Here is a 19,531-nt window from a genome sequence, read left to right as displayed (position 1 = left end):
AAACAAGGTATGCTGCTTTAAATCAATGCAGATTTTTATGGTCATATTATTAAACTAGGATGAATTACCCATCACCTATATTGTCTGGATTTTAGCAATGGAGTATTTGGGTACTCATAGATGCATGTTGAAGGAGGCAAAATCAGTTTTTGACAGTGTTTTTAAAGTTACATGAATAATTTATATGTAATTGTTATTTCCATCTAAGTAAATGTTGTTGCATTATTTATCTCATCGATGAAAATGTGAGCCTGGAGATTTAAAGCCTAAACCCCACAACTTGCACATTCATGTTGTCTACAGTGGTGCACCTATATCTGGTGATGAATTATCTATAGGAGTCAGAAAGACAGCCTATGGGCAGGTATACCATGTGTAGGTTTATCTTGCTTTATTGTTATTTTTGTGAATCATTAAAGGATAATAGTTTGGCAGCTGCCCAAGTGAACAAAACAAGGAAGAGACAAAGTTCACTTTTTTCCAGAGCAATAAAACATATTAATAATTGTTATTAGTTGTTAAGTTACTTCTTATTAGTTGATACGATATTTAATGCACATTGTAGCACTATGTATCACATCAGTCCGCTTTAGTTTAATTGGTTTGGTTATTAATACAAAGACAAAATAGTATAATCAATTTGACTGAATTGAAAATGGTGGCAAGAAAAAATAAATGAGCCCCCGGGAACAATCTGTATCTATGTATGAATTTGTCTTAAAGATGGTCAGATCAGTCATTTCACCATCGTCAGGGTTAAATGATTTCCAAGTTTATCAAGGTATCTTACAGGATCATGTCACAGTGAAGCTCAGTAGACAGTGGGTTATGCAGTAAAACCTTCAGTTTCACAAAATCCACATTTTGGGTAGACAAAGTCCAAAAGTGTTTCTGAACATTGTACATGTCTGATCCACAGACAACACAAATAGTTGTTTTACCTTGTAGCTGCCAAAGTGGAAATATAATTGACGTGTTCAACAAAGACGCCAATAATTATAATTGTTTCTATTTATCTTGGGGACATTGTGTTTGTCTGCTGACTTCAATGATCAGATCAAAAATTTCCAATTAATGTAGAGAAGTTAATTGCAAAGGGTTCACACGTTATTTCTTGCTATTGTATCGTTGTGGTCAGTTAATATTTTTCATATCCTTCACCATCGCTGTTAAAGACTCATCTGTGTGTATTTTTTACTTTTGGGGGACGACATACAGCTGGATCACTTGAACTAAGGCAAAGTATAATATTTAAATACGCGTCTCTGCTAAAGTTTATTATTGCATCTGCTGTTTTAGGCTATCTAGACTGCTGAAGCTTGTACGGTTTTTGGTAGCTGGAATTGTATATGATAGGATTCTTGTTTTCACTCAAGTAACTGTGAGTCAAAAAGAACAAGTTTAGAGTTAAACTGCTGGTCTTTAATTCAAATTCTATTAAGGACGAAGTTCTATTTTACTTTCTACCTTTTGAGGTAAATAGACTCTCTTCGGGACCAGTTTGTGACAAAATTTAGAGACTGTGTGGAAAGTTTTTTTGTTTAGAAATCAGTGGCGGGTTTCTATTGCTGCCCATTTGTAACACCTGGTGACGGGAGGCCTAACTTGTCTGACGAGCTGTAGCCAACCCTGTTGTAAAACCAGCAAGTGTTTGAAGCGTCAGCTTCAGTGTCCGTGAGGGCTCGTCGTATGAAGACTCAGAGGATAAAGACAAAGGAGTCTTTCGTTGGAGTCTTCGGGGGACGCTGAGTATAACGACTGCTATCTGAATATGTGTGTACTTTCCGTGCCTGTGCATATATCTACACGTAGATACTATAGGCATCACACTCGTTCACACCAATACCGTAACCTTTCCTCTGTTATCTATCCCACCCGTTCCACTTATAACCCAACACCTCGTCACAGGGGGACTCTGGAACTGCCAGTCAGCTACCCGCAAGACAGACTTCATCTATAGCTTTGCTATCCAGCAATCGCTTGACTTCCTTGCTCTCACTGAGACCTGGATCACACCAGACAACACATCCACCCCTGCTGCTCTCTCCTCTGCCTTCTCTTTCAGCCACACACCCAGACCCACTGGTAGGGTTGGTGGTACAGGTTTACTCATCTCCCCCAAATGGAGTTTTTCTCCGTACCCACTTCCACTTTCTACCCCACTGTCTTTTGAATTTCATGCTGTGACAGTTACTCATCTGGTACAATTAAACATTGTTGTTCTCTACCGTCCTCCAGGTCCTTTGGGAGATTTCTTGGATGAATTAGACGTCCTCCTGTCAAACTTCCCAGAAAATGGCCCTCCGCTTGTCCTTCTGGGTGACTTTAACATCCAGACTGAGAAGTCATCTGACCTATTACTTTTCCTGTCTTCCTTTGCTGTCTCACTCAGTCCTTCCCCTCCCACTCACAAAGCCGGTAATCACCTGGACTATATTTTCACCAGAAACTGCTCCACATCTAACCTCACTGTAACTCCACTTCATGTCTCCGACCACTTCTTTATCTCTTACTCTCTCCCACTCTTTCAAACTGACAACCTGACCACATCAACAGACTCTGTACCGGTCCGTCACAACATTCGCTCCCTCGCTCCCTCCTTCTGGCCTCCTCTGTTTTATCTGCCCTCCCTCAACTGACTCTTTCTCCCTCATGCATCCTAACTCTGCCACAGACACTCTCCTTTCTACTCTGTCTTCCTCTCTTGATTCTCTCTGTCCTCTTATGTTAGGACAGGCCCACAAGTCCTCCCCAGCTCCGTGGTTGTCTGACTCGGTGTGTGCTGAGAGAGCCACTATGAGAGCGGCAGACTTAGGCATCTGTTTTAACTTTGAGATGGACGTAGTTGGTTTTCTGTTTAATATAATTTATTGTTGTAATATATTTTGCTGTATAATTATATTGAAATAACGGTTGTTTTATTTTACAGACACAACAGACACAACACTGCATTACCAGTTCAGCAAAGTGAGAAACCAACCCAGTTCTCCAGAATTCCAGAGGCCACTCAGTTGCAGCGTTATTACATTGTAAGGTTATTTGCAACTTTGTTTCCTTGAGGTGTTTTTATTCTTTACTAAAAAAGCTAATTGACAGTGGATAATGATTAAAATATTGATTTTGCTGCAAAGAAGCTATGAGCTCTAAAACTAACGCTTCACAGACATCTTTAATCCTGACAGGACAGAAGAGCTATACAATCACCACAGTTTCTAGATGGACAGAGAAGGTCACCAATTCAATGTCTAACCAAATGTGAAATATGGTCACGATCTCCCCCTGTTCTTGAATGAAACTTTTTTTTGCAGAGCATTTTGATGTAACAGTGAAGGTGACCTTTTGGATAAAAAAAAAAAAATCCAACCATCAATTTATCCTTTTTGATAATTGTGTGAAATGTTGTCATAATTAGCATATGCATTATTTAGTTATGGCCAAAAATGTGTTTTGGGAGTAATCCTTGAGTACAAATGATAGTTTGTGCCAAATTTGAAGAATTTACCTTCAGGAGTTCTTCAGACATCGTATTCACAGGAACGGGACGAATGGAGAGGATGGATGTGAGGTCATGTTGACCTTAACCTCTGACCTTTGATCACCAAAACCGAGTCAGAGTGAACATTTGTGCTAAATTTGAAGTAGATCCTTACAGGTGTTTAGGAAAAATTGCATTCATATGAATGAAAATATGTGAGGTCACACTGACTTTACCTTTGACCAACAAAATCCAATCACTTCATCTTTGAGGCAAAGTGAACGTTGGTGCCGAATTTGGAGAAATTACCTCGAGGCGTACCTGAGATATAATGTTCATTAGATTAAGTTGATTTGAGGTCACAGTGACCTTAACTTTAGACCATCAAAATCGAATCAGTTTATCCTGGTTACAAAGTAAACCTTTATACTAAGTTTGAAGAAATTTTCCCAGTGTTCTTGAATTATGGCATTCACAAGAACGGTACAGACAAACAACCCCAAAATATAATGCCACCTGCTATGGCTGTCGTTAGCATAGAATCATAATTAGGGTTGGAAAAAAGTTAATCTGAAAGGGTTCACAAGTTTATTCTTGGATAGCAAATAATGACCATGTCCACCATGCAGTGTTCTGTCAGTGTGAGGTCTCCCTCTCTTGGTTTATTTGCCACACTACATCTTCTGCTCGTCTAAACATTTGTACTGTAGTTATAATGTCCCACACACACACCGTACTAACTCATCAAAGATATCATTATGTTTAAGACCTCTCATTACATTTTTTGTAAAGTTAGGGGAGCAATCATTTATTTCACAGACAAAAATCATTTCAAAAGCAAAGATATATACACTTAATTTAGAGAATAACACGCCCCTCTGTTAACAGGATAAGCAAGTAGAAAACATGTCTGGATGAAAAACAGCATTTTGCAGAAGTGTGATTACTTTACTAAAGAGCATCAATAGAACAACACTATTATCCTATAAAAGTCCACGCATGAATATGAATAGACAAAATATTAGAATCCAAATACTGCAAATCGATCTTATCATTAATTAATCTTGCATTCTGCTGTATGATGACATGTATGACTTTTAAACAGTTAATTTTTTTCTCTGGGTACCCCTTTTTTCTTGCAGCAAACAAAAACCAGCCGACACAATGCATACAACGGTGCTGCCAGACTGGGGACTCCTGCCAAAACAAAGATGACAGCGTTGATCCATGAAGGGTACGGTACTGATGCCAGAGATGGAAACCCCATCTGTAAACCACAAAATGGTATGATTAGTGGATATTAGTTGTATACCATAGCACTGCAAACTTTGATTAAGTATGGTTGACTACTTAGACGAGCTTGGCCAGACTGTTTTCCACCGTAATCATAGTCTGGACATGCTGCTCATATTAACATTTGCCCAGCAAATCTGAAGGGCAGACCAATCAGCTACTAGTGGCAGTGGTTAAGGATGATGACTATGAAGTCAAGTGTATTTATTTATTTATTTTTTTTAAAGGTAGTTGCAGTTGTTAAAGCTTCTCCAATAGTTTTAAAATTAACCACAGGTTGACGCTCGGTAGAATGCAACGACTGTGAACAATTACTTATGGAGCGTACCCAGACCCATATATTCATGCAGTGAACTCTGGAAACAACAGGTTATTGACTACTGCCAAGTGGCTTACATTCTGTACCTCAAAGGAATAACATTTACAAACATTTAGCATGCCTTGTTATTCATGTATATTGTAATGAAGGAGACATTACAGGAAAGAGAAACATAAAGACAGAATTTGTAAGCTTACAGAGTTGGGATCCCAGACTAGATAGGTGAGCTCTTGTTGGGCTTGAGTCACCAAGTAGAAAACCAAGATAACCAGGACAATTAGAGGACTGCTGAGTCTCCATGAAACCTGCCAGAAAATGGAAGGCTTATGCCCAACCATGAATTTGATGTCGTCATTAAACCTGCAACACAAGAGAATTTTCTGATCATTTTTAAATACATCCTCTTGCAAAGAAAATGGTATATCTTGCAGAAAAAGACAGCGTGTTGCTTAAATGCTTGGACTAAAACGAACCTGTCTATGCCGTAGATGTAAACAACCGCAATCATCTCAATCAATCCGATGGTCAGTAGTGGAACAGATCCAGCAAAGTTGTCAAAGAGAGTCACCCAATAAATTCCTGAATGCTGCGCAAACAGGAGGGTTAAGATGAAAGAGACAAAACATGTAAGTCCTGAAACACACATGCACAAACACAAGGGAGATGGTGTTACAACACAATCCGGAGACAAACACATTGGCAGGTGAAAAGTTCAGGAACTCATTCAGCATATGTTTTTAGAGCTTAGTTACCAGTCAGTACTTCATGGGGCCATTTTTTAGGAAATAAACCCAAGTCTTTCAAGGGGACCACCACTCCCTCGATGTTGCCAAACAGGGTTGAGAGTCCCAAGCAGAGAAGCATAATGAAAAAGAGGACAGACCAGATTGGGGAACCAGGCATCTTGGTGATGGCCTCTGTGAAGACGATGAAAGCCAGACCTGTTCCCTCCACTCCCTGAACAAACAGAACAGATTAGAGTAAAAAACAATGATAGCGTAGGAATCTCAATGATCTTCATCACAACAGTCACCTCACTGAGAAGTCTCTGCATGTCACAGGTTCTGATGTCCAGTCCAGGAATAATATCAGGATAGGAGCTGTTCAGATGAGTAAAAGCTGCTTCGTAGTTGTTAATGGTGATGCTGTCCTCAGGAAGATCAAATGCATTTGATAATCTCATGATGTTTCTAGGGAGAAAATATGTGAGATCAATGCCTTTGGATTCACGCTATAAAATAAGTTTAGATTTTCTGTCTTGTTCTAGCAATACTCCCATAAAATAATATCTACACTGAAAAAGTTACTAGCTGAGATCATTCCTCCTGTCTCAGCACACAGTTTTGCTGCCATGCTGCCATAATCACAGTGACAATGCTACAACACTTATGTTCAGCAGGTATAATGCTTAACATGTTTAGTTAAGCAGGTTAGCATTTGTTCGTTAGCATTAAAAACATTTTTACAGTCGAGGTTTATGTGAAGTTCTATGGTTACGAACTAAACTACTGGACAAGCTGAAGGTTTAATATTTTAGTACTGACCAATGTGGGGCACTGAATACCGGACTGATAACCCGATTGATCGACATTACCATACCATTACTGCAATCCCAGTTTGGCTCCATCCTCCAATTGACCAATGAGTCAAGAGTTTGTTTCGAATTTTAGTTTCAATAATGGCTGTTGTGGTAGAGCGAGATGAAGCAATACAAACAGTTCTACCAAAGGTGGAAACCACTGAGAAATTGAAACTAGAGCAAGAACATTGCCAAAGATTTTTTTTTTTAAGTTGGCAATTGTCATTTACCACCATAGTTGCACTCTGCTCACAATGGGGGAGGGTCTCCGCACAATGTATGTTTTTTGGTGGTCAATACCGATTGGTCAAAGGCTGCTCCAGTAGATTCAAAATTAACCTGAGGTATTCGCCGATTCGGATGCTATGAATGGAAACATCCCTATTTGGAGCTTGGCCAGACCCTCTCTATTCACAGAGTAAATTTAGGTCTGCTAACACAAAACTCCAGTCCAGTTGCAGCTCCAAAACTTTAAAACAGCCACTCCCTTCAGATCAGGTCGATTTCTTCACTACCAGTTTTCAAATATTGATCGAAAACATTTATTCTAACCGGCACTTCCAGATTTCCGCATGAATTACTATTTGTACTTATCCTTGTATGTTGTTTTCTCTTAATATGGTTTTTTATTTCTGTCAATTTTGTTATGGCTTATTAATTTTTACTGGATTAATTGAATCAAGTTCAATTTGTATGTTGTGCAGCTCTTTGATTAACTTGTGTTGTGTACAAATGTGTTATCTGATTACATTTACTTGACGTGACCATGAAATGGTGTACTACACCTTTTGACAACTTTAAAATAAACTGTACTCACTCACTGATACAGGTGTCGTATTTCTCAGTGGCTCTGAAGCCAATAATGGAGTAGGTGACTGTGGCAGCATAGATTGAGGTGAGGCCAGTTACAACAGACAGGATAACGGCATCTTGCACGCAGTTGTTGCTTGGAGAAAGAGATACATTAATAAGTATCAAGAAACACACCACGTTTGGTTCTTTGAACTTGCTTTTTGCAATGAAAGTAAGAAAAATATCAGATGAATTTGCTACTAATTAAGAAAACCATGGGGACTGTAAATGTCGGTCCCTTACTGAACAGGGTTGTAGCTTGAGAAGGAGATGAGGCCTCCCCATGCCAAACCAAAGGAATAAAAGACCTGAGCGCCTGCATCCAGCCAAGTCGTTGGTTTAATCAACTCATCCACCTGCAAGGGTGAAGCACACCTTGTGATGCAGATTTGAACTATGATATATGACTTTTTATTTCTCTCACGATATGAAACATACGTCTGGTGTGAAAAGGAACTTTATTCCGCTCAGCGCACCTTTGAAAGTCAGTCCTCGGATCAGGAAGATGGCCAGCACTATGTACGGCAGGATGGCTGTGATGTACACTGCCTGAAGTCATGACAAGAAAACAATGGAACAATTGGTCATGGACGTGTGATTGAACTTTAAATCTGCATCAGAGTTATCCTCATCCCAATTTTCTAATTCAAAATTTCTGATCATGCTGATAACAGTAATGTATCGTTATTGCTGACTTGCTTACAGTAACTAGCCAGCTCTTCACAACAATACAATGACAATACTTTTTCTTTATCTCCATGTCCTTACCACAGATCATAAACTGGTAAGAATGCTGACCTTTTACCCTGGACATACACCTTTGACCTCCATTATTTTATTTTATTGTATTTATAAATTTGCACTTAATGCAAACTCAACTTTAAACGAGGACTGTCAAATCATCCTAAATTTGCACTTAATGCAAATTTAGGATGATTTGACAGTCCTCGTTTAAAGTTGAGTGAGCTGAAAAGATTAAAAAAAAACTTAGCAGAAGTACTATTCCCAACCAACAAATTAAGTAAATGAGTAATTCATTGCAAGAAGAGCCTAGGGTGGCAGCGATTAAAAAATGGTCAGTGGATTTAAGGTTCAACAAACCTTTCCAGAAGTACTGATCCCCTGTATACAGCAGATAGCGACGACTGTCCAGGCAGCTAACAGACACATTACAATGGGCCAGTGGATTCCTCCAGAGTCAGCTATCGAGGTTGAACTGTTCAGAGTCACTCTGTAAAAGAAATAATCCATGGTGGAGCTCTGTTGACACTCGGGTACAAATCCTGAAGGGGAAACAAAGATACATTAACAATAACCCAGTTTGGGTGTTGTGTCAGGGATGTGTGGGCTGAAAATGTATACCTGTCCTGTTTTCATTGAGTGGACACTGGGTCCAAGGCAGCGGATCTTGAAAGGAATTGAAGAGATACCACAAGATCCAGGCTACTAAGGTGTTGTAGTACAGTCCAACCAGAAAGGACACCAGCAGGGAGGCGATACTTTATCTGTGGCGTGCCACACATTAACCCGGGCACATTCTGAACTTTTTTCATTGATTAGTTGGTTATTCAATTTAATAATTTTGTAAACAAAACAAAAAAATCCAATGGCAAGTTTACAAAAACAACAAAAACAAAGATTTTTCACTCAGAGATGAAAAGCAAATGTAGTTGTTGCTTCGGTAATTTGTTACTTTGTGTTTTATTTTGAAGGACTTTATCCAAAATGACTGTAAGTCAGTGTTAAAATTTTAAATAAAAATTTCAGTATTTTAATTTAGAAATTAAAAACATGTTGCCAGGCAAAATCCTTAAAAGCACTCCATGATATACTGCATGATGTATTTTAATAGCACATATAACATATATAACCACTTTATTTTGCTCTGAACCTGTGAGAAGATTATTAACAGGTCATAGCAGTTTACGGCAGAGTAAGTGTAGTGTTGTAATATACAGTGCATCCGGAAAGTATTCACAGCGCTTCACTAATTACACATTTTGTTATGTTACAGCCTTATTCCAAAATGGATTAAATTCATTTTTTCCCCTCCAAATTCTACACACAATATCCCATAATGACAAAGTGAAAATAGTTTGTTTAAAATTTTTGCAAATCTATTAAAAATAAAGAACGAAAATATAACACGTACATAAGTATTCACAGCCTTTGCTCAATACTTTGTTGAAGCACCTTTGGCAGAAATTACAGCCTCAAGTCTTTTTGAGTATGATGCTACAAGCTTGGCACACCTATTTTTGGGCAGTTTCTCCCGTTCTTCTTTGCAGGACCTCTCAAGCTCCATCAGGTTGGATGGGGAGTGTCGGTGCACAGCCATTTTCAGATCCCTCCAGGGATGTTCAATCGGGTTCAAGTCTGGGCTCTGGCTGGGCCTCTCAAAGACATTCACAGAGTTGTCCCGAAGCCATTCCTTTGTTATCTTGGCTGTGTGCTTCGGGTCATTGTCCTGTTGGAAGATGAACCTCTGCCCCAGTCTGAGGTCCAGAGCGCTCTGGAGAAGGTTTTCATCAAGGATGTCTCTGTACATTGCTGCATTCATCTTTCCCTCCATTCTGACTAGTCTCCCAGTTCCTGCTGCTGAAAACCATCCCCACAGCATGATGCTGCCACCACCATGCTTCACCGTAGAGATGGTATTGGCCAGGTGATGAGCGGTGCCTGGTTTCCTCCAAACATGACGCTTGCCATTCAGGCTAAAGAGTTCAATCTTTGTTTCATCAGACCAGAGAATTTAGTTTCTCATGGTCTGACAGTCCTTCAGGTGCCTTTTGGTAAACTCCAGGTGGGCTGTCATGTGCCTTCTACTGAGGAGTGTCTTCCGTCTGGTCACTCGACCATACAGGCCTGCTTGGTGGAGTGCTGCAGAGATGGTTGTCCTTCTGGAAGGTTCTCCTCTCTTCACAGAGCAACGTTGGAGCTCTGTCAGTGACCATGGGGTTCTTGGTCACCTCCCTGACTAAGGCCCTTCTCCCCCGATCGCTCAGTTTGGCCGGGCGGTCAACTCTAGGAAGAGTCCTGTCGGTTCCAAACTTCTTCTATTTACAGATGATGGAGGCCACTGTGCTCATTGGGACCTTCAATGCTGCAGAAATTCTTCTGTACCCTTCCCCAGATCTGTGCCTCGATACAATCCTGTCTCAGAGGTCTACAGACAATTCTTTGGACTTCATGGCTTGGTTTGTGCTCTGACATGAACTGTCAACTGTGGGACCTTATATAGACAGTGTATGTCTTTCCAAATCATGTCCAATCAACTGAATTTACCACAGGTGGACTCCAATCAAGTTGTAGAAACATCTCAAGGATGATCAGTGGAAACAGGATGCACCTGAGCTCAATTTTGAGTGTAATGGCAAAGGCTGTGAATACTTATGTACTGTACATGTGATTTTTGTTTTTGTTTTGTTTTTGATTTTTAATAGATTTGCAAAAATTTCAAAATTTTTTAATTTCACGTTATTATGGGGTATTGTGTGTAGAATTTTGAGGGAAAAATGAATTTAATCCATTTTGGAATAAGGCTGTGATATAACAAAATGTGGAAAAAGTGAAGCACTGTGAATACTTTCCGGATGCACTGTACATCAAACATGACAACTTTGCAATACAGTGCTCCATAATAGGCCAAAAACCTTATAAACAACACAACAGTAGGCTAAAAGCTACTGACATCATATATATGTCAAATATATTAATTTATTGCTTGAAAAATCCCAGACATTATCACAGTATGTAAAAATATTTATTAAGAATTAAGTCCTCTCTTGAGGATTATTTACAACATATTCAAATAAAAGGTTACTATATTTATATATATCAGGTAGTAAACTAACAATATTAAAAGAATAGTTAGATATTTGGAAATAGATGTATTTGTTTTCTTAAAAAGAATAAATGAGAAGATTAAAACCACTCTCATAATATGTGTGTGAAGCTCCAACCAATGGCTCCAAGGTTTAACTTGCTATAAAGAGTGAAACAACCAGCATGGCTCAACCACAAATTGTGACTTTTTGCTACTTATAGTACTTTGTACAGTTTAAACAAATAAAATATTATAATGTGTTAATTATTAAGCTTTTCTCGATCTTTAGGGCTAGGCAAAGCTAACCAGCTATTGGTTGTACTTCAGCTTCATACCAAATGGAATCCTTGAACAGACAAAGTACACTCACATGACACAAAAGGAAACTAATATTACAATAGTGTGAAAATCTGTATTAATTCAGCTTTTCTTCAAAGTCTTTTAAAGAAAATACTTTAAAATTTACTTCTGCTTTTCAAAGTTAAAAGCTAGTAGTCACTGAGGTGTACTTTAATTATTACAGGGCATGAGAGAAAAAACACGATGTACATGATATACAAGGAGTCCATATTCACATTAAATAGTCATAATCCATCTAAACCTTAATTTTGTCAATCATTTGCATTTTTCCAGAGATTGTGTGCACTGAATCGTCACTGTAGTCCTTCTCCTTGCAACATTTCTTCTGGAGGAATTTGAAGAAGGCAAAAATGGGGATGGCTAAACTGGGAATTCCAGCCAGGATGAAAATGATGATGTAGATCCAGGTAGGATAGGGACGCGCTTCGAGGGTGGGAAAGCTCTCCTGTGGTCAGAGTCAAGGGAAATGTTACATTTTATAGCACTGTACAAAACAAAAAAAGAACTGAAATAACAATAGTTTGTTTAAAACCAGTGGCATATTTTAGGCCAGGACTTCTAAGAAGGTCTTAGGCTGCAATTTTGATAAAACCTGATTCTTGGAAGCACACTTACCGCCTCCTCGTCCCACACTAAATAGGTGAGAGTCTTGGTGACTTGGGTAATGAAGTAGAAAATCAAGATGACGATCATGATGAGTGGGCTGATCACTCTCCATGTCACCTGCCAGAAAATATTGGGCTTGTGGCCGATCATAAACTCGATGTCCTCGTTAAACCTGTTTGGTAGCAATAAGAGGGAGACATAATGTAGCTGAGCGTGTATGAAAGCATCCATAAAACATGACCTTTTGCTTTTATTAGTTACAGTACATAAAACAACATGCGTGGCTGCTGGCGTGTGATCAACAGGTTGATGATGAGGTGAACTCTAGCCTCTTGTCTTTTGATGAAGCTAACTTTGTGTCCCAAGTTCATACATGAAAAAAACATAACATTATACCACCTTTTGCACATCTTACAAGCTATATACATTCTATTAAACTTCAAATTTTATGTATAATTACAGTAAAAATAACATGTTTACTTCTTTCATCAACAGTATTATTGAAACTCAGCAAAACGTTCATATTTTCTAGATTCCTAAGTAGCATTGCTACATCAAAATACGCACTCTGTATTACTCTTATCACTCCTATGATGACTTAGACACATTATATCTACTCCAAGATCAGAATATAATGCTGTTATTTTCTGCTTGGTTTGAACTGTATACCGATCTACTGTTTGCCTCACGAAGTATCAGACACCAACATTGGCCTGTTCAGCAACTGTCTCTGCCTCATGTAAATAACAAGACTAAGAGTTATACTAGGGCCGGATGAGGCTGCATTTGGACACAGTTTTGGTTAAAGCTAAGTGCTATTGTAAGCTTGCAAACATGCACAAAATGAAAATGCAAACATGCTGATGTGTGGCAGGTGTAACGTTCACCATAGTAGCTGAAAGGTTACTCTTTTTGGCCACAGAATCTGCAGCCTACTAATGACCACCCCCTGGACAGACTCACCTATCTATACCGTAGATGTAGATAACGGCGATCATTTCACAGAATCCGATGACCAGTAGCGGGATAGAGCCTGCAAAGCTGTCAAACAGAGCTAGCCAATAGTTCCCAGACCGAAGAGCAAATATGAGCCCGAGAGCGAAGGAAACAAAGCAAGTCAGACCTGCAGAAAACATTAAAAACAGGTGGTCACACTCCTATTTCCAAATCCAATTTTCTAATGCAGATATGAAAAGGTTATTTTTTATGAGAAAATTACCACAGAAAACTTCTTTGGGCCAAGTTTTGGGAAGTATGTTAAGGTCTTGCAAAGGGACCACCACTCCCTCGATGCTCCCGAACATAGTCGAGAGGCCGAGACAGAAGAGCATGATGAAGAAGAGGACAGACCACATGGGCGAAATGGGCATCTTGATGATGGCCTCTGTAAACACGATGAAGGCCAAACCGGTTCCCTCCACACCCTGAAGGAATATAGGTCAAATGTTTCAAGCACTGATTGTATTTTCTGTGGCAATAAAACTAGATAGATTTTAATTAGACTAAAAATATATATATAAATAAAGGTTCTCTACTGACCTGACTGAGGAAGGTCTGCAAGTCGCAGGTCTGTAAATCCAATCCTTGGATGACATCTGGACGTGTCTGGTTGAACTGGGTCAGCAAGTCGTTGTAGTTGCTATCTGTGATGCTGTTTTCCGGGTAGTTAAAAGCATTCATCAGCTTCCAGATGTTGCTGCAAAAAAAGCACAATGCTATGAGTTCAGTCTGATCCAGATTCACGTTCACTTTGTTTGGTTTAAAAGTCCTTTTTTGGGAAGTTTGAGACTCACTCTCCCATGCAGTCGTCAAATTTTTGCGTGGCCCTGAAGCCGATGATGGAGTAGACAACGGTTGCAGAGTAGACCGAGGTGAAGCCGTTGATGATAGAAATGACAATGGCGTCCTGCTCACAGTTGTTGCTGCAAGAACATTTTGAAGGGAGGTGATGTGAGGAGAACAACGGCACAGAAGGCTCCCTTTTGATTAAGCAGTCGAGACAATTACTCACTGAATGGAGTTGTAACTGGAGAAGGAGATGAGACCTCCAAAAGCCAAGGAGAAGGAGTAGAAAACCTGAGCCCCTGCATCCAACCAGGTCGTTGGATTCATTAACTCATTCACCTAAAAGAGGAGCAAATGAAAAGTTTATTCTCAGTGAAGCTGATAATTACTTCATCTTGAATATTTTTCATGAATATTTAAAACAGACAGTTAACGCTCTTTTGCACTGTCACAGCCATTGTTAATTAGTGTGAGAGTATTTTACACCAGGATGTTCTGTTTATCATACGTTCAATCTTCCAAGGAGCATAAACCATGATAAAGAGTTGGAAAAATAAAGGTAATTGCTAAATTGCATCAGGTAAATTGGTTTTAAAGTTGTTATCTACAGTATATTACCAATGTACTGCCTGCGCTGTTTTCCAACCTTCATTATCAACCATTATCCTTCCTGTGATGTTTTATTGCAGATACCTTGATGAGGTTTTTTCTTGCTGCTGTGATGACCGAATTTCCCCACTGTGAGATTAATAAAGTCAAGCTTATCTTATCTTAAGTTTTTTGTCTTTGTCAACTCATGTTGGTTATCTCATGTTTCTGTACGCCTGTGGACACTAGGTGCTCAGAACGTCAAATGTAAAGGCTTCAGAAAATAGCCTGGCCTTACTTTAAATACACTTTCTACATCTCTCATATCTCTCATATCTGTCTAGTAAATATAAGGCTACAGCACACTACCAGTTAGCTTAGCTTAGCATAAATACTGATAGGGAGAAACCGCCAACTTGGCTTTCTGCAAAGTTTAAAAAAAATTCTTACCAGCAGCTCAAAAACTCCTAATTCATTCCTCAATACTCCACAAAAATCAAAACGACAAGATGTTTTACAGTTCATTTGCTAGGCTTTACCTTGTCAATTAATTTTAGCTTTTTTTCGAGTCTTAATGCTAAAATAAGATAATCTGCTGAATGAAGCCTTTTATCGAACAGACTCTGTGTCTACACAAAAAGAAAAGTATTACAATTGTCAAATATGGGAAAATAGATTTGAATCACTTGGGGTCACATTTATGCCGATATAGTGGAATTACAATGCTAACAAAGAGAATACTCAGATCTTCCAACAGGTCAAACTATTGTTTGAGTCTTGCATAATGTTAACGAGAATTAGTTCCTCGCCGTTGTGTGCTCCTGCCATTAAGTTACATTGCAGGTTACATCCATGTCTGTTCAGACTCATATAACACATGTAGTGAGGACTTTGAAGGAATTTGATAAAAGGTATGAAGTTTATATTTTTTACACCAAAAAGTAATCGGTTCAGTTCATCTTTGAACCAAGAACAAGTTGAAACAAATTTGAAGAAAGCCCCTCAAGGTGTTCCTGGAATATCGTGCTCATAAGAATGGGACGGATAGATGGCACAGTCGTGTGGTAAGTGACCTTGACCTTTGACCACCGAAATTGAATCAGTTCATTCTTGGGGCCAAACAAATGGTTTTGCCAAATTTGAAGAAAGTCCCTCAAGCTGTTTCCAAAATATTGCGTTCACAAGAATGGTTTTGACGAACTGACGGCCAACTTGCAAATGTCACTGGTGCAGAGATATGATTAATGTGACAGATGTTGGTTGGTGTATATCCAGCAATGCTTACATCTGGTGTGAAGAGGAACTTGATTCCCTCAAAAGAGCCTTTAAGAGTCAGTCCTCTGATGAGGAAGATGGTGAGGACCAGATATGGCAGTGTGGAGGTGACGTACACAGCCTGAGAAATGAAAGAATGACACGTCATCCAAAGATCACTCAGCTACCTTTAAACTTAATCGAACGTATGTGCAATAATCACTCTCACATTAGATTTCTAAAATGTAATGTGACTGTCAGACCTTGCCAGTAGTCTCAATGCCACGGATGCAGCAAACATAGAGCAGAGTCCAGGCAGCTACCAGGGCTAACACCATCCACCACTGCAGACTTCCAGCCTCATCAATAGCTGTTGAAGTATTCAGTGTCTCTCTGTACCAGAAGTAGTCAACGGTGCTGCTCCGTGCACACTCCTCAACTAAACCTGCAAAGGAAAAGCAGATAGCAAAAGGCTATTTTAGGATTTGCGAAAGAGGGTGTGAACAACCTTGGAAGTTAATGTTATCACAAACTATACATTTCACACTGTTATCTTTATTAAGGAGGGCTTACCTGTCCTGTTTGCATTGAGAGGACATTGGCTCCAAGGTAGAGGATCTTGAAAGGAGTTGAAGAGGTACCACATGATCCAGGCCATGATGGTGTTGTAGTACATACCCACCAAAAAGGAGACAAGCAAGGATGCAATACCTGTAACAAAATAAAAACATGTGTTAATACTGCTGTAAAGCAGACATAATGTTAATCTTCGCTATTTTAGTTTAATATGTTAGCATGGTAAAATTAGCCAACTAGCACCAAAAAAAGCTGATGCTGATGTAAATGTCTTTAGTTTTGCAGGTATATGACCTGATCGTAGAGCTAAACACATCAAGGGATCACTTAAGTACAATTTGGGGGAAATTGTAATTGCTTTAAAAATGAATGTTCAGGAAAAATCTATGTCGTACCAAGGTCTATAGACAGCAATTTCTGCAGAAAATGTTATATTAATCCATAAAATGTTCAGTTGGGACCAATGGGGCGACCAACCTACAGACCATCATCATTGCCATCCCTACAGCTATGCCACTGATATAGTAAACAAACAAACAAACAAACAAACAAACAAACAAACAAACAAACAAACTCAACCAAATAATGTTTTGGTGTTTTTGTACCCACCAACTCCCGTTAGGTAGGGACTGATTGATCCCCACACTCCCACGCTGCCCTTCCTCAGGCGCTGGCCGATGGCAAACTCTAAGTGCAGCAGTGGGATTCCCTCCAAAACCAGCAGGATAAGGAATGGGATCATAAACGCTCCTAAAAGTAGAATATGCACGTTCGTAATGAGTTAGCAATGTGGCGTGATTCTTTTTATTAAACACTTTAACAAAGGAAAGTAAATATTCAGGAGTCAATTTCACTCATAAAGACGCCCATAAACTGTAAAAACATTTGTACTCGTTTTATTACCGACACTTCAAGAAAAAGACTCATGTGTTCACTTTTGCTTTACATTTAAGTTTGGGCAAACAAAATTGCAGTAATTGTTGTAGCTTCAGTTTACAGAAATCTGCAAGTTGATCAAAACAGATAAACTGTCTTGTTGGTGTAAATATATTCAAAGATTAATTGAAAAAAATATGCACTTCCCTAAATTCCAAGCTAAGAGTAAACTGGTTCTGACAGTTTGTGTTCACTGCTACATATACATTTTTCATGGTCTTTGCTAAAAGCTCAAACCCCTTTTTCAAACACACAAAATTCAATTTCAAAAATTCAAATTACCAAAATGTTTAAAAAAAAAGTAATTTTCTTAGACTTTGTTGTGATTTCCCAAATGGGACAATTTATATGTATTCGTTAAAAATTGTGTCATTAATTTTGAGTTTTTAGCTGGTAAAAGTAAAAAAAAGTTACACTGACATTTTCTTTTCTGTCACTCTGTCTGTATTACAATATGTTTCAGATGTAGTTCCAGTCATCCTTGCCTACCTCCTCCATGGCTTTGACACAGGTACGGGAACCTCCAGACGTTACCAAGTCCCACACAGAAGCCCACACAGGTGAGCATATACTGGGTTTTGTTGTCCCATTTGGGCCTGTCATCAGCCTCTTCCTTCTCCATCCGCTCCAGCTCTCCATGAGATGGGATTCGGCCATCCAGTCCTGGGTTTGGTATCTTCAGCTTCATGGTGGCTGTTTGTGAACCTCACTGGACACAGATTTGGAAAATGGAGCCGTTGAGTCGCCCTTTGATAAAACGTTTTTAGACTTGCTGCTTTGCAAACCTTCAAGCTGGTTGAAGCTTTCCGAAATGATCTCCTCCGTGTAAACAGTTACTGATCCTCTGTGGACTGTCTCTCCTTCTGAGTCCTTTAACCCTACTGTGTGTCCTGGCGAGAGAGAAAGAGGTATTTACTGTGCCCTGAGGCATCTGAACTGCAGTTATCAGTAACTCATCATAGTCGATGCTGCATTATGTAAGGTCAGCAAGTCTAAAAGGAAAAAGGTGCAACCCTCTTGATAATGGTTTAGACATTACATGAGTTGCCGTTACCAAATTTTTTTTCCTGAAAGATGCGTTTGGTATTCATTAATTTTGTCAACACTTTACAGAAATAATACAATATGTGGTTGAAATAATTAACACAAAATAAGAGACATTTATATTAGAGCAAGTCCATAAAATAAGTCTTCATTTCTAAATCATCATTTCTCTTAAATGTAAAATTTAATTGGCGCCCAATAAACTTTAAACTGTAAAACAAAGCAAATGTTTTGGCTCACTTTGTTTGACAGAAAGAAGAATAGTTTATCATAACCATCAGGTCATGCCTTTTCACAGTCCTCGAGAAATCAGATTGTTTAATTGCACAATTGAATTTATAGCCTATCATCTCAGTGCTTAAATGCACATTGGGTCCATGTTCTGACAGTGATAATCATTTGAGTACTTGTTAAAATGTGACAAAGTTGTAAAGGAGCGGTTCTAAGTTTGTTTGTGTATCATATTTTCTTCCTGGCAGCATTACTGTCATGCAATTCATAGTGCATAAACTAAACAGAGTGTTCCTTCCTAATTCAATTATTAACCAAAAAAGGTTTGCGTTGGCATATTCCGACTGAATTTTCAGCAGTCATATACATTTTTTAGAATGGCTATAAAACTATCTGTGCATCACTGTTTTAATAAAAAATATGTAATATCCTTTTCCTTGTGAAGGTACAGAAAGTTTAACCACCAAAACGTTTTTAGTTCAGTTAGTTACATTTGGACAAGTAGAGGAAAGCATTGGTGTGAATTAAAAAATTCATTATGTCATTATGTCGGTGGGCCCTCCCTTTTAGCTGCGTAGCAAAGATGGCGACTGTTGAGTGTGAAAAGTGTCCAGTGCTTCAAACTAAATCTTTAGACCGGTTTGAGTACATTATCTACAGTAGGTACTTATAGTACACTACATGTTTCTGTACTTGTCAGTCTGAATACACTTTTGCACTCAAAATAGTGACAGTTAGTATGTAGGTATGCCATTGTGAACACAACAAATGTTTATGTATTAAAAAAAAGAAGAAAAACATTAAAAA

General features: G+C 38.9%; 2 protein-coding genes across 2 annotated transcripts; both read right to left on the bottom strand.

Annotated features, from left to right (window-relative positions):
* Nucleotides 1-4,580: 4,580 nt before the first annotated feature.
* Nucleotides 4,581-9,856, bottom strand: LOC138214733 (sodium-dependent neutral amino acid transporter B(0)AT1-like). Its single transcript, XM_069176513.1, has 11 exons — nucleotides 9,810-9,856; nucleotides 8,881-9,017; nucleotides 8,620-8,801; nucleotides 7,957-8,067; nucleotides 7,762-7,874; nucleotides 7,484-7,612; nucleotides 6,121-6,277; nucleotides 5,840-6,044; nucleotides 5,561-5,720; nucleotides 5,285-5,447; nucleotides 4,581-4,742 (listed from the first exon to the last, which is right to left on the bottom strand). Exons 1-11 carry the CDS (start codon nucleotides 9,854-9,856, stop codon nucleotides 4,581-4,583), a joined length of 1,566 nt encoding a protein of 521 aa, XP_069032614.1.
* Nucleotides 9,857-11,939: 2,083 nt separating this feature from the next.
* On the bottom strand, nucleotides 11,940-18,137 carry LOC138214423 (sodium-dependent neutral amino acid transporter B(0)AT1-like). Its single transcript, XM_069176034.1, has 12 exons — nucleotides 17,939-18,137; nucleotides 17,123-17,263; nucleotides 16,511-16,648; nucleotides 16,201-16,382; nucleotides 15,969-16,079; nucleotides 14,322-14,434; nucleotides 14,104-14,232; nucleotides 13,850-14,006; nucleotides 13,530-13,734; nucleotides 13,274-13,433; nucleotides 12,320-12,482; nucleotides 11,940-12,149 (listed from the first exon to the last, which is right to left on the bottom strand). The coding sequence occupies exons 1-12, from the start codon at nucleotides 18,135-18,137 to the stop codon at nucleotides 11,940-11,942; spliced, it is 1,908 nt and encodes a 635-aa protein (XP_069032135.1).
* Nucleotides 18,138-19,531: the final 1,394 nt, after the last annotated feature.

The sequence above is a fragment of the Embiotoca jacksoni genome, unplaced genomic scaffold (genome assembly GCF_022577435.1).
Source record: "Embiotoca jacksoni isolate LCO1_2020_lvr unplaced genomic scaffold, fEmbJac1.0.p SCAF_7, whole genome shotgun sequence".
In the NCBI taxonomy this organism is placed as follows: Eukaryota; Metazoa; Chordata; class Actinopteri; family Embiotocidae; genus Embiotoca; species Embiotoca jacksoni.
Note: the sequence above shows the minus strand (reverse complement) of the source record. Positions and strands in the feature narration are given on the sequence as shown.

Excerpts from the sequence above, each read along its gene's own strand:
- LOC138214733 (XM_069176513.1), bottom strand. The coding sequence starts at position 9,856 with ATGGCTGTGCACCGACACTCCCCATCCAACCTGATGGAGCTTGAGAG. Across the intron at positions 6,045-6,120 it reads TGCAGAGACTTCTCAGTGAG|GGAGTGGAGGGAACAGGTCT; the intron begins GTGACTGTTGTG and ends CTGTTTGTTCAG. Across the intron at positions 4,743-5,284 it reads TAGTCTGGGATCCCAACTCT|ATGGGGTTTCCATCTCTGGC; the intron begins GTAAGCTTACAA and ends TGTGGTTTACAG.
- LOC138214423 (XM_069176034.1), bottom strand. The coding sequence starts at position 18,137 with ATGAAGCTGAAGATACCAAACCCAGGACTGGATGGCCGAATCCCATCT. Across the intron at positions 14,007-14,103 it reads TTTGACGACTGCATGGGAGA|CAACATCTGGAAGCTGATGA; the intron begins GTGAGTCTCAAA and ends CTTTTTTTGCAG. Across the intron at positions 12,483-13,273 it reads TACATCTACGGTATAGATAG|GTTTAACGAGGACATCGAGT; the intron begins GTGAGTCTGTCC and ends GCTACCAAACAG.